The sequence below is a fragment of the Dermacentor albipictus genome, chromosome 6 (assembly GCF_038994185.2).
Source record: "Dermacentor albipictus isolate Rhodes 1998 colony chromosome 6, USDA_Dalb.pri_finalv2, whole genome shotgun sequence".
Taxonomy (NCBI): Eukaryota; Metazoa; Arthropoda; class Arachnida; order Ixodida; family Ixodidae; genus Dermacentor; species Dermacentor albipictus.
In genome coordinates this window covers 90,811,337-90,824,771 of record NC_091826.1, presented here as the reverse complement: position 1 = coordinate 90,824,771, position 13,435 = coordinate 90,811,337, and the positions used below count along the sequence as shown (strand labels likewise).

Genomic DNA, 13,435 nt, shown 5'->3' with positions numbered 1-13,435 from the left:
CGAAACTGCGTCGTACAGACACTTGGATCTTTGAGAGGTAACAATGTTGTCGGCTTTTGTTAAACCACCGAAAATAAGCTAGAAAAACAAACTACTCACGTGTTCTCAGTTGTGGAATTTTCCTGGGCTCGAGACTCGGCAGGGTGGCTTAGCGGATGTGTCACGTTGGATGCGGGTTCGAATCCCAGCCGCGATGGGGCATTTCTATGGGCGCACGCTAAAGAACCGCAGTTGGTCACAATAGACCCGAAACTCCCCACAACAGCGTGCCTCATAACCAGATCGTGGTTTTGGCACGTAAAACCCGAAAATTTAATCAATCTCTTTTTCTCTGGGCTCGCGCGCTTTTTGCCAAGTGCAAATTATGGGCGCTGTGGTTTTTTTACTTAGAGAATTTTAGCGTGTCCGCTGTTCCGGCAAACAGGGGCGGTTTCTGCGGATTGCCGGATGTGCAGAGGCGTAAACGTGAGCTGCCCGAGCGGTTCAGCCGCCTGGTGGCGTAGAGTTCTACCAGACAAACACAGAGCTAAAATAGCAGTAACCCACTATATCCTGCTTCGCCGCTGGTGCATAATTTCGGGAGCGGCGTAACTGTGAACACGATTACGCTGTTGTCGAAAATGTATGCCAGCAGCTAAGCAGAATATAGAAATTGGCTCTGTGTTTGTTTGGTTGACCTTTGCCCCACCAGCTGGCGCCACCAATCTGGCCACTCTAAAACCCCTTAAACTTCGTAAAGTAGTGACACTTTCCTCCTCCTCCGCCTTCACTCCTCCTCGTTTCTCCTCTCTTTCACGCTCCCTCCTAGACCGTGGCGCCGCCTACACTGCTCGAGCGAAGCAACGGCGCGAACATGCACTCCTCGCCACTCCGTAGACGCTTCTCGAGCAAAAATGGCGCTTATTCATGGCGTGAAGGCCCATGTGATGTTATCAGGCCAATGGCGACGCGGCGTCGGCCTCGGCCAGAGCGCGTGAGGAGGAGGCGGCATTCTTCAAAGCGTGGCAGTACTTTACGAAGTTTAAGGGGCTTTAGGCCGCTCACATTCACACACCCGCTCAACCAGCAAACCTCCCGCGCTTGCCGGAATACCGGACGCACTAAAATTTTCTATTCATGGAATCTGCGGTACGTGAATGGACGCAGACCTGGTGTTCTTTCGATTCAGCCGACACGAAGCGTAGAAATAATCAGCGATTGTTTGAAAATATTGCGGCATCAATCAGTCTTGTACACGGTAAAACGTGTGTAGACATGGAGGGTGTTTCGGCGCACGCCTTCAAAAATCTTTGAAAGTTGCCCGTGGCGGATATGACAATTCTAGTTCATGAGCTGGTCTACTCGAAGCGGCGGACAATACTTGCACAAAAAATTGAGATCCAAAATCGACAAATTAATAAAAATTCACCAATTAGGTTTTTAATTAAATTCATTATGGCCCATATTGCAATTTACAAATTCTTGTTGAAAGTCAGCGGTTGTGGTGTCTTCTTGCCTCGTCTCTCGTCTACATTTTGCGGTGTTAACAGCAGGTTACAAATTCTAGCCGTGGAGTTCGCAAGACGGATCCACTTGGAACGAATTTTCAAGATGACACCAGTTTCGAGATATACATTCCCTAACTTTGAGGAGAAATTCATTGGCGTTCCAGTTAACTTGTAAAAAAGAACGTCGTTTCATGCACTCAAGCACACCACTGGAACACCAACGCATTTGTCCGCAAAGTTCGGGAATTTATATCTCGAAACTGGTGCCGTGCTGAAATTCGTTTCAAGTGGATCCACCTTGCGAACTCCACGGCTAGAGTTTGTATATACCAATAAAGGTCATAAAATAATTAGCTAAAACGTTAATTAGCGCATTCTTGTTAATTTGTCGATTTTGCATTTCAATTTTTTGTGCGAGTAGTGTCCGCCGCTTCGAGTAGACCGGCTCATGAACTCGACTTGAGCTACCTGCCACAGGCAACCTTCAAAAAATTTTGAAAATGTTCGCTGAAACACCCTGTATATACGCAACGCGACTGCCCTAATTTCATTTAATGACGGTTATAACAACGCATAAACGGCGAATACGACCGGTGTTGCCGAAGTGCTGTCGGAATGTCCGAGTTGTGTGCTTCGCCTCGCGTTTTTTTTTCCTTCTTTCGATGTTCTGAGGTGCGTAGCGAATTTGCACAGCCACTACCATGAACAATTTTTGTTACGTTGTCGACAACTCCAAAACAAAAAAAAATTCTTTACTACCTCTCTCCTAAAAATCGACGTCTCCTTGCAAGACCCAACGTGAAACTATAGATACTGGGTCCGAACATCGTGAGGCCGTTCCTTCGTTCAAACCTAGCTCCCAACGACTCGTGGCGGGCGTATTCAACCGAAAAGACTGAATTTCCTTCTTCGATACCGTCGTTGTTTCTCTGTAGGCAGAAAACGTGTAATGAGACAATGAGACGAGAATTAGAGAGAGAGAGAGAGAGAGAGAGAGAGAGAGAGAGAGGAAGAGAGAGGTTTCACTCCGCATTGCATCACGTACAGCGCAACTTTCCTCGTCTGCCACACCCGGGGCCTAACGACGTGACCCTGAGAAGCACACCGCTGCTCCACCAGTGGACCGCCTTTCTCCCTCGGCCGGCATTCCTAATCCCCGTCAACCGGAGGGAGAGGTTCTTGAGGGAAAGAGGGAAGGCTGGGGCACCGTGTTCTGCAACCCTTGCGGGAGCACAGCTCAGCGCCAGCCGTCTGCCCGCGGACGCCTCAATTGGTGCGCGCGCGCTCCTTTCTTTCCACGAGAACGTCTGTCATGGTCCTCCCAGCCAGCCGTTCTACGCCCATCGTTCGCTCGTCGTATTTCTCCTGGAATGCGCATGCGTATGCAGTTCTTTTCCCCTCTCGTTTCTTTTTTCCTTTCCCAGTTTTCCTGAGCCTCGCACTCACTCCTGCCTATCTGAAGCAACGGATCGTCATTCGCATTTCATCGGCGCACTTGCTTCCTCGCGAACCAGCCCACCGTTTCGTCTGTAGGCGGCGTGTCGTCTGCTTGCCGCGGCAGACGCCGCATTCCTTCGGCCCGGCTTATGCGTGGGACGTAGTTGCTTCTTAGTGCTTCAGTGCACTGCAAAAGGCAAATCAATGTGCTACAGGCTGAAGCCCGAAATGCCGGAGCTCTCAATCATGCCGTCGTAACGCTAACCAGAACTTTTCCTGCACAGAACTCACCAGCTCTTAACAAGTCGTCGCACCTATACAGACTGGAAGTGTGCGATTGGGTTGGCGGCCGTATAGCTGCGACGACGCCTCACTTCAAAACGCATTGAAATTACCGGCAACGTACCTTCACACAATGTAACTCGACGCAACGTAACGCAGATTTCCAGCAACGTTATTACACTATGGCCCGTCCTCGCAAGGTATGAACCGCTGCTGCTGAAGCGAATCGTGCATCTACGCGCGCAGCCGTAACCAGACAACGCAGGGCTCGGCCGACCGCTGTGCACAGAGCAGGCCAACCCGCAGCTCAGCGGCGATGCCGGGAGGACAATTCAGATGGTTCTCGTGGAAACGACGCGAAGAGACTTCGCCGCGAAGACCCCGTAGTGTGTGGTGCCGAAAATGGAGCTCCTGTGGAGCCGCTCCTCCAGCTAATATTGCGACTGCGTCTCGCGTGCCATGCAGGCGTGTAACTCTTTTTATAAAACAGTTCTAGGAGCAAAAAATTGGACACGGACGACGAAATAAAAGACACGGACAGGTGCACACTAAAGTGTAGCTGAACTACTTATTAGACTGTTTACTAAAGTAATTTGTTACTAAGACGAAATCCAAAACTTCAATTAGTTCTAAATAGACGGGACGCCCATGGATAAAACGATGGCAGTTTCTTTTAGTGTTATTATAATTCACCCTTATTTTTTTTCATGCCGCTGTGGAAGAGCGCCCTCTTAAAGTTTTTCTGTCACTCTACACTCTCCTCTAATCTGTTGCTCCTCGTTGAGTTTTCCGAATTGAGGTGGCGCGACTTTCGCGCAGGCTGATCGCGGTGCTTGGGGTGTGTAACAGCGCAAGTCAACGTGTTCAGTGAAATCTCGTGTAAACTGAGTGACACCCTACACCTGTCCGCTTCTGCGGTCTTCGTGCTACTGCTGTGACCGACGGACTTGAAAATCAGAAAAAGCACGTGAGGTAACCCAGGCTACGCAAGGAGCAGCACCCAGGCCACGAGTTTACGCACAAGCCAGGCTTCAGGTCATTTGTAAAGAGTTGGTTCTCTCGTACGCTCCGCATTTTCTGTCCTCTTCGTGACACGTTTCCTGTGATTGAATTACTTGTCGCAACCGCCTCGTCACCTTCCACTGCAAAGGTTTAGAACATGGAGCAGGTTTCGCGGTATGCACAAGGCCAGATAAGTTACCAAATTATGCCTGCGCCAACGTTCACACGCTGGCACCTTTTCTGCAATCCTGACAACGGGCAGCAAGCACTGTTTTAAGTTGTTCGAAGCACATATCACTTTTCTGGGAAACGGCAAAACTAACTGTGTTAAGCCGAATATACATCGACCATAAACAAATTTAGAACGTTCCCCCCTGCCTGCCAATAAAAAAACATGGCATAGAAATGAGAGGAGAGAACCAACTTTTTCAGGTCGAACAAAAGCTGTATCGATATTCTAGTTGCTACGCTAAGTTCTTAGGCTCTGTAGTCGCTCTCGTAGTGAGGCAGGTGTGTATGATTATGGCGATACCACAGTGTTATTGTTATGCCAGGGAATTCGGGAAATCACGGTGCAAATGCATACGGTCTTCCGTTGCCACGCTTGGTGGCAATGATTATACGGTAAATACCGTGCAATACGTTAGGTTTTTTTTTTAGAATCACTGGTTAGTTTATCGATTCTGCACCAGCCTAATAAATTATGATTAAAATCGAGGTCATTGACAAGAATTGAAAGACGTCTATCAGAATTAAAATTTCTATCAGCATACTAAAAGCAATTAGGTGGTAACGTCGGCTAGTTTTCCTTGAATTGTGGGGCGGGTTCGGCGCCAAGGACAAGCACGAAAAAGGTTCCGGCACATTAAAAACGACACAAGTGTTCATTTCAATGTGCCTTAACTGTTTGTTGTCCACGTCCTTAGCTCTGTGTATACTCAAACACAGCATACATTTTGAAGACTCAAGACCATTGGGTATGTCATTAATACGGATTAGGGACACTATTATACCCAGGTTGCAACCCTGCAGTACACCTTTATTAGTATTTCACAACAATTTCACACCTATCTGGTAAGCAACTCCGAAGTAGTAGTAGTAGTAAAGGTGAACCTATTTTTCCAGTGACCTGAAAACGGTCATAGAAAAAGACTATGTACACGCGTCAAAATGCGTTCACCGCAATCTTTTATTATATGAGCACTGCGCAAAGAAAGACAGAGGAGCAGCAAAAGAACATTCAGCGTGCCTTCGCTCCTTCAACAAATTAATGAGATGCCCGTGATTGTCACGGACCATGAATTCTTGCATCCCCTGATTTGGAGGAAGCGAGCGAGTTTGTCCTCGACGGCGTCTAGCTTTGATAGCCGTCGCAGTCGACCGCCGTGAGCAGCATTAATGGGGCGACTCCACGAAAGAAAGTTTATCTTCCCCTCGTGCCTCCCAACGCACGGCGGAAGTTATTACGGCATTCAGAGTAATACAAAACAAAATTTTAAACACACCCTTAACATCTTGTCAAGGAAAAAGTGGCAGTCATACCATGGCGACGACAGGTACAGCCATGCATGTTTTCATGTGGAGCTGGCAAGCCCGTCAAAGCAGATTCGAATCACTGTGGGCCGAATCCGGCGCCGTCCGTTAGTTGCGTATAGCGATTTCGAGTATACAGCTTCCTGCCAGTCCCCAGCTATAGTTCTTCGCAGAATAATTTTGCCCCCAGTCATGGTCATGGGTTTTCTCGAAGTCACAGGAATCACGTTCCCCTAATTGTGTTACTCTAACGACTTTTGGAGGGTCAGGGATGTAAAAGACCAGTTGATAGTCTACCATGTGTCATCGTCTCTTCCTGTCCGTGTCGGAAGGTTCTGCTGGAAACCAATTGTGCCAGATACGTCAAAATGAGCCGGTCGTTGGAAGGACACTGTTCCTCGCTGTAGGCGCCGCCACACCTGCGGCTACGTCATCAAAGGACGTTATCTGCTGTCACGTGGGTCCTAATGACAAACGCCCGCCTTAGCTACTGCGGCGAAGTCTCTGCTCACTGTAGGCACTGACCCTCCGTCGCTGCGATGCCTGACCGCGGACGGCCAGCTCTGCACCGAGTGTGCGACTCTGTCAGCGGCGCCAACTGGCGCCCGACGCGGTTCGTCGACGGGCTAGTGGTGGCTCGTTACGCCTGCTGCGTGTGTCACGTGATTCCGAGCACGACGATCGTACTGCCCTGTGGTCACGCGCTGTGCGAGCAGTGCCAGGCAGGTTGCGTCATCGAAGATGGCGGAAGCATGTGCCCACTGGACGGAAAGCCGTTCAGCGGGGACGAGTGCGACAGTTGTCACCTGTCAGCTAAGAAAAAGCACGACCTGAAGGTGAGTACGCGACCCCTGTCTCCCGCCAAACAAGTAGGGGAAATAGGGTGCCCACGTTTTCACGTGTTACGTAACTTCTCTCTTTCGATATCTCGCTCCCAGGTCTCGCGGTTTAAGTTTACTTGTTGCACAAGGGAACAATCTCCGTGAGCAATTGGAACAAGAGACGAGTGAAGAGTCAACCCACAAACTTCTTATTCAGTAGCAGCGCCGAAACATGGGAATTGTGGCCACAGAAAGGACCGGCTATTCCAAAATAGCGGCTAGGAAGAATAACAAATAAGGCAATGAAATTATTCAGCGGTAACTGCGAAAACACCACTACGCGACGCAAGTCCCGCACAAAGAATAGATTGAAGTATTTGCTTTGTTTACCTATCTGGTCAATATGACTTCTACTCGTGACTGGAATACACTACCGGATGTTCCGACATGCGGCATTTACATCTTCAGTATGTAAAATCAAGTGAGGGCTTTTTTCAACCAAAGTTAATCGTTCCACCGAACTCCCGCAAAGCTATCGGCAGCCCACTCTTGCAATGAGGCTCTTAGATGCTCTTCAGCTTCAGCCTCAGTCGCCATTACGGAAGTCTTGGGTTGATCTGGCTGAGGAAGCCAACCGCTGCCGCACCCATCATGATGACAAGGGTAGATTGTCATAGTCAAATTTAATTCTACATTTCTACCGAATGACTACAGAAAGAAACCTGCCATTCGAAATCACGGAATCCACTTAGTGCCATCGACAAAAAAACACTAAATAATAGGATATTGCGCGCCAATACCACGATGTAATTATGAGGCACGCCGTGGTGTAAGACCCCGGAAATTTGGACCACCTCGGGTTCTTTGACGAGAACCTAAATCCAATTACACAGATGTTTTCGGACTTCGCCCACATCAATATGCTGCAGCCGTAGCCTAGATTCGACCCCACGACCTCCTGCTTTCCAGCCCAACACCATAGCTACTGAGCAACCACGGCGGGCAGTCATGCACGTATCTGAAGGAGATGGATGGGCGATCAGGAACAGTTGGTTGCTATTTTCGTCAGAACCTCGTGTTCGATAAAGGTACAATCCCACTACTGCGTTAATGTTCTCGGTTGATATTCTCTGTAGATGTTGGTAACAAATATATGTAAAAGCGCCTATTCTGTACTAATTTACGCATACAACACATATACAGTCTGATCTGTACTTGCCTGTTTAGATGAGCGCGTAGACATAAGTGTAGATCATCTTGTACTTAAAGAGTACCCCTGTAGTACGGCTGTAACACACTCAATATCTGGGCGAATGATAGGAAGCAAATACGGAACTTCATTTCGGAAAGCTACGTCTATAGACGGTATTTCGCATAAATTGTGCCATGGATTTAAAAAAGTGGTTAGCCTCAGCTTAATGAAACCAACGTAATATGGTGTGCCGTAATGTAGCGGTTCTTCGATTATTTTTATATGCCGGTTAATTAACTAAGATCAACTATGGGATTTTTTTCATATTCACTTAAGGGCAAAATACGTTTCGTTGCGCACGAGCGCAGTCACGTGGTCTTATATCATATTTGGTGGACTTTCTTTAAACGCCGAAAATGATTGCCACGCAGCATGTACGTTGCCACAAAAAATTAGATCGCTCGTTTCTGAATACCCCAGCAACACAACGAAACACATTTGACCGTAAAGTGATTATTAAGGAACTTGCGTAATTCATCTTAGTTAATTATCTAGTTAAGCGGAATATAAAAACATACTCTAAGGAGTACAACATGACGGCAAACCATATGCAGATGGTATTCATTCAGCTAGGGCTAACCACTTTCTTTTAGATCCTTCGCACAAGCTACGTAAAACACCCTGTATATGTTTATTTCTAACTTTTTAGTGTTCGCAGCGTCGGTATCGTATATTATTGCGAAAGCAATACTGCTCGCACTTTCCGCCCATCGGTGGTCGTGGCGCCTCCTTACACAGCTGCGTGCCACGTGACCATTTGACGTCACGCCAGACCGAGAGGCGGGGCCCCAGCTCGCGGCATCGATAGTGGAGGCGAAGCCTTGCGCGCCGCTGCTGCGGCGCTACCGTAAGAGGGCGCTCGCTGGTGTGACGTCACGCTAGGAGGATAAATAGGGCTACAGCTCGGCTCCTCGCAGTGGTCGGCGCGCTGCCTTGCGCTATTTCGGATGATGTATAGCCGTAAGTTTAACAAAGGGCAACCATGTCCACACCATCAGCCGAACCAAGGCGCAGCCAAGGGTATTGCTATCGCAACCTTCCAGGCTTAACCGATCTAAACCTTCAGCCAATTTTTTGCAACACGTACAAAGCACTTATTTTATCAACATAACGACTCGTCATTTTCTGAATACGTCATTCCTCCTTGCCTTCCACATAGCACGACTACATCCTTAACTTTACAGGCAATGTAAAAGAGCTGCCCGCCACTCATTGTGCCGCGTAGCTTGTTAACACCACCACGTCCCGCCTGTTTCCCATTTCTTCTCCTTTGAAGGCTCACTGCTGGAACGAAGTCCACGGCTGCGATTTTGTTGGCACCCTGGAGACCATTCTACGACACTTCGAGGCAGAGTGTGCCTTCCACGCGTTTCCATGTCAACGATGCGGCGAAAGCGTTGCGAACACCAAGCTTCCGGCCCACTACATCGGCGGTTGCAGAAACGCATTGTCATCAGCGGCACAGGCCGGGTCATCGCGACAAGGTGGCACCACCGTCGTCACTACCAGTGACGTCACTGCCGCCGGACGGGAAATCGGAACGTCGGTGAGGTACACTTCTGAGGACGAGGTCACGGTGCTTCAGAGTCAGGTCAACGAACGCGCGGAGGCGGCCAGAATGCAAAGCGCCACGCTCGCATCTAGTATAGAGGCGCTGAGTGCCAACGTTACGCTCGCCGCCGAGAAATTATCGGAGCTGTTCGGCGAGCACTCGCAGTTGCAGCAGCGCTTGCTCGCTGGGGTAGCCGGGGAGAGTCAGTCGCCCCACCTTCTGGCCCGAGAAGGTGGGGCGACTGACGCAGCCAGTTCTTCCGGCGGAAGTGCGCGTAGTCGGCAGGGGACGGACCTCCTTCAAAATTTGGAACACCTGGCTTGCGAGTCGGTCATGTGCCTCCGAAGCTTACTGCAAGTCGCAAAGGGCGATAACAAGCAACCGATGCTTCAGTTGTTCCTGCTTCCGCCCAGAATAGACGAGGCGACGGAAGGGGGTGTCGACACGTGCGCGTCAAACAGCGTAACAGTGAACGAAGTAGTCTATCATGCGCTTCTATCAAACTTTTTGTGGACGGGTACCTGTTGCAGCATCCCGATACGGTTGCACAGGCGAGACGTGTGGTTTAGAGTGGCTGTCACCGCTGAAGTAATTAAAGAACGCATAAAAGTATGGGGAAAAGTGGTCAAGATCACTTGGATTGCCAAGCCAGAAAATAGCAAGCTTCCGGAAGTCGTTAGAGTATCACTACTGGGCAGAGAAGGTTCTTGCGATTTAAGTTTGCAGGCCGGGAGTGAAAAGTGTCAGCAAGTTTATTTATTGGAACGCTTGTGCCCCCCCTACTCCAGGGGGTTCTACATATTTGAAATCGCCATACGCGACTGAGTGACGGCACCCGACTCAGACCACCACGAATTGACTGTCCTTTCACGGATTCGCAAGTCCCTCGTGCAATCTACCGCGGCTGCACTTTTCGTCAGAATGAAAGCGCTTTAATGCGAAATTTTCTTCGACAAAGCGTTTACCATGTGTTCGAAAAATCGTGATTTCGTTTCACCAACTACGGCGAGAGCTTTGACGGCGTGTTGGAATTCCCGAGAAAAAATAAACGTTCCTTTCGTTCACTGTATTTTGTTCATTATGAGTGGAGTAACCAACCATATTCTGCCTAGTCGCTGGTGCAAGGCGTACGCAGCGAAGTTCAACACCTGTGTACGGAGAACACCTTTGCATCAGGAAACCCTGCCTTACGCGTTGCATTCTAGTTGGAGGTAACATTACAAGAGGTCTCTGCAAGAGTTATTTCTCCCAATTTGGGCCCCGTATTTTGTGAAGGTAAGTACGTTCGCAGACAAAATAAAACTTTGTGGACGAGGGCAACGCTCTTCGCATCGCAAATAAGTTCGCCTCAAAAAGGTGGTTACGGCTAAGACACCTCGATGCTGTCGCAGCAGATGGGCTCAATGAGCGAGAGAGAGAGCGTAAACTTAATTTTCGAATCGTTAAGATCTGAGTCCAGCGTGTTTTTAGTGGGTCTAGACACCCGCCGTGTACGCGGTTCCAAGACCTTGTCTCGAAGCGGCTTCCTTGGCCCGCTGGACGGCTCAGAGTTGTGATGTCAGGTTCCAGCTGAGCAGTGCGGTCTTCCAGCGCGAGCGGAGGCCATGGCGGTAGAAGAAACGGAAGGGTCGGCACTGCCCGACTTGTATGTTAAGTGCTGACATTCCCATAACATGTGATTAAGTGTGGCAACTTCGCCACACGATGTGCATCTGTTTGTAGTGTTTATGTCTGGATACATGGCGTGCATATGTCTGGGGTATCTGTAACAATCCGTTTGTAATTGTCTGAAGTGTACTGCTTGCGTCCTGTCTAACCTAGCGTGAGGGAATGGGTATACGCGTCTTTGTGACTGATAGTGTGTCGTCATGTCGTGGAACCTGGTCAGAAACTGGGTAAATAGTTTTTTGATAGCTGAAGGACATAGGAGCTTTCCGCAGTGGTCGCGTGGCACAACTTGTAAGCTCTGTTTCTCATTGCTCGAACCACAAGAAGAATCCAAGTTCATGTACGCGCGTACGAATCCTACGCGCTCCAATGCGGTTACTGTGCACGTATACGCAGCCAATACTCCACGTTCGCCTCTCGTCATTCTAGTCTTCTTGCAGACAGCGCGACACACATCGATTTAACGAGACCTGCAAGCCTTAGGACTTTGCGGATGACTTTTACTCGATCTGTGCGTTCCCGTGACCTGTATGCACCACTGTATTATCACTGAGAATTTTTCACCACACTTGCAGTACCGTACGGGGTCATCAACAAAGCGGTAATCTCCAGCATCTCATCAAAGTCAACATGCGTATCCCTCTCTCTTTTCGTCCCCGAAGTTAGTTGCTTCAAAGAAGCTAAACAATCCGACTTCCCGACTGATTAAAGTCAATAGTAACTTCCTGACCGTAAATTACTTGACACCTTCTGCTATTGCGTAATGCTTCATGAGCAACTCGTAGAATGTAACTATTCAACTTCCAACAAAATACGCTGTCTGGTGAATCCGACCCTATTATTAGTGCACTTTAGTTTTGAAAGTAGAATTAGACAATCAATCAGAGTATCTCGTATTCTTCTTCAGCGATTTTTGAATTCATTGCCGGCACATCGTTTGCTGCGGCCTGAAAGAATGCACAGTCTCGTCGTGCACTGTCCAAGGATTGTGCCTGCAAACGTCTCAAGTGCGGCAGAAACCACACGAGCTGTGGTTCGAATTTAGGAGCGACGAAACCATAAAGGTGGGTACAGGTGCTATTTACTGGCTTTTTTTTTTCTTGCGAGTCCCTCGCCGAATAGGCTTCAGTGGCCGCACTACGAGAAATTAAAACAGCTCTTTGTGTTTACCGCAGAGACGTGAGCGGGCCCCAACGCTTCGTTGGAATGAGGCTGTAATTAGTTCTGCGTTGGACGGCAGTATTATTAGCAAATGTAATGAAAAGTAGAATGGTGTGCCAGTTTTGCTGCTGGTGCGTGTGGCATGGTGTACGTGTACTACATATTCGGTCGTCCACTCTTAGTTTGAACACGCGAGCACATGGCTGCGCTCTTCAGCCTGCAAGTGCGTCCGACACATGTGCGTTTCCAGGCAAACTGGTTTATGCGTAAAGGGACCACGAGTTGCTGCTTCACGTCGTCTGCATTTTTGCTACGATGCGCCGCTTTGAGCACGGCTACGCGCTAAGAGGGGTCCGGTGTACTGCCGCGGCTTCGGTGTCCGAACCCTTGCCTCGCGTTGCCTGGCAAACTATGCTGCCTTTATGCGCTAGTAGTAAACAAGGGGTATTCGCTCGCATTCATTTGCTAAAGCAATATTCTATGCAGTCGTACAGCACATGGCAAGCGTTTAATGATGACACAAAGCCGATTTCATCGCCGTAGGTGCATTACATTGATTTGGTCATTCTCCGATGAGCCGTAGAACTCGATTCGCATGCTTACCTCAAAAGTGCTTCTTCCAGTACTTCTTTGGCATTTTTTTTTTGTGTGTGTGGAGCCAAGATGCGAAAAGCTGCTTAGAAATTACTCCATGAAGGCAGCGCGATAGGAAAAGAAGATACGCAATGCAACGGGAGAAAGAGCAATACATCACGTTTATTCACATAACATGTCCTACATTGAAGCAACAATTTTTTTCCTTACAGGGCCACTGCTCTTGCAAAGCAGGCAACTCGAAATGCTGCAAGCACATGGTTGCGATGTTGCTTTTTACACACAGGTAAGCATGTACAAAGGCAATTCGTATGCTAACAGTGATCTCTTTTGCATATGTGTACCTAAGTTGCAGTCAAGTTTCAACGTACAGTGAAACACAGATTGATGAACAGTTTGTTGTATCTGTATGAATGTGCTGGCCTTTTGTCACAGGATTCTTGGGTTGTACTTGCAAATCATTTATTTACCTGTAATAAATTGTGTCCACTGCTGCAGAACTGGTGTCCAGAACCTGGACCTGCTGACTTGCACCAATGTAAAACAAGCATGGGGCAAGTTGAAAGCAAAGAACATCTACAAGCCCAGAAAAATTAAGGACTTGTGCCACGTGCAGCATACTTCAAGGACCCGGTTGCATCAACAG

The 13,435-nt window shown here is 48.6% G+C and overlaps 1 protein-coding gene across 1 annotated transcript; it reads left to right on the top strand.

Moving 5' to 3' along the window:
* The first annotated feature begins 6,064 nt into the window (after window positions 1-6,064).
* Window positions 6,065-10,805, top strand: LOC139046970 (TNF receptor-associated factor 6-like). The gene is made up of 2 exons (XM_070520890.1): window positions 6,065-6,577; window positions 9,091-10,805. Exons 1-2 carry the CDS (start codon window positions 6,281-6,283, stop codon window positions 10,189-10,191), a joined length of 1,398 nt encoding a protein of 465 aa, XP_070376991.1. The 5' UTR covers window positions 6,065-6,280; the 3' UTR covers window positions 10,192-10,805.
* Window positions 10,806-13,435: the final 2,630 nt, after the last annotated feature.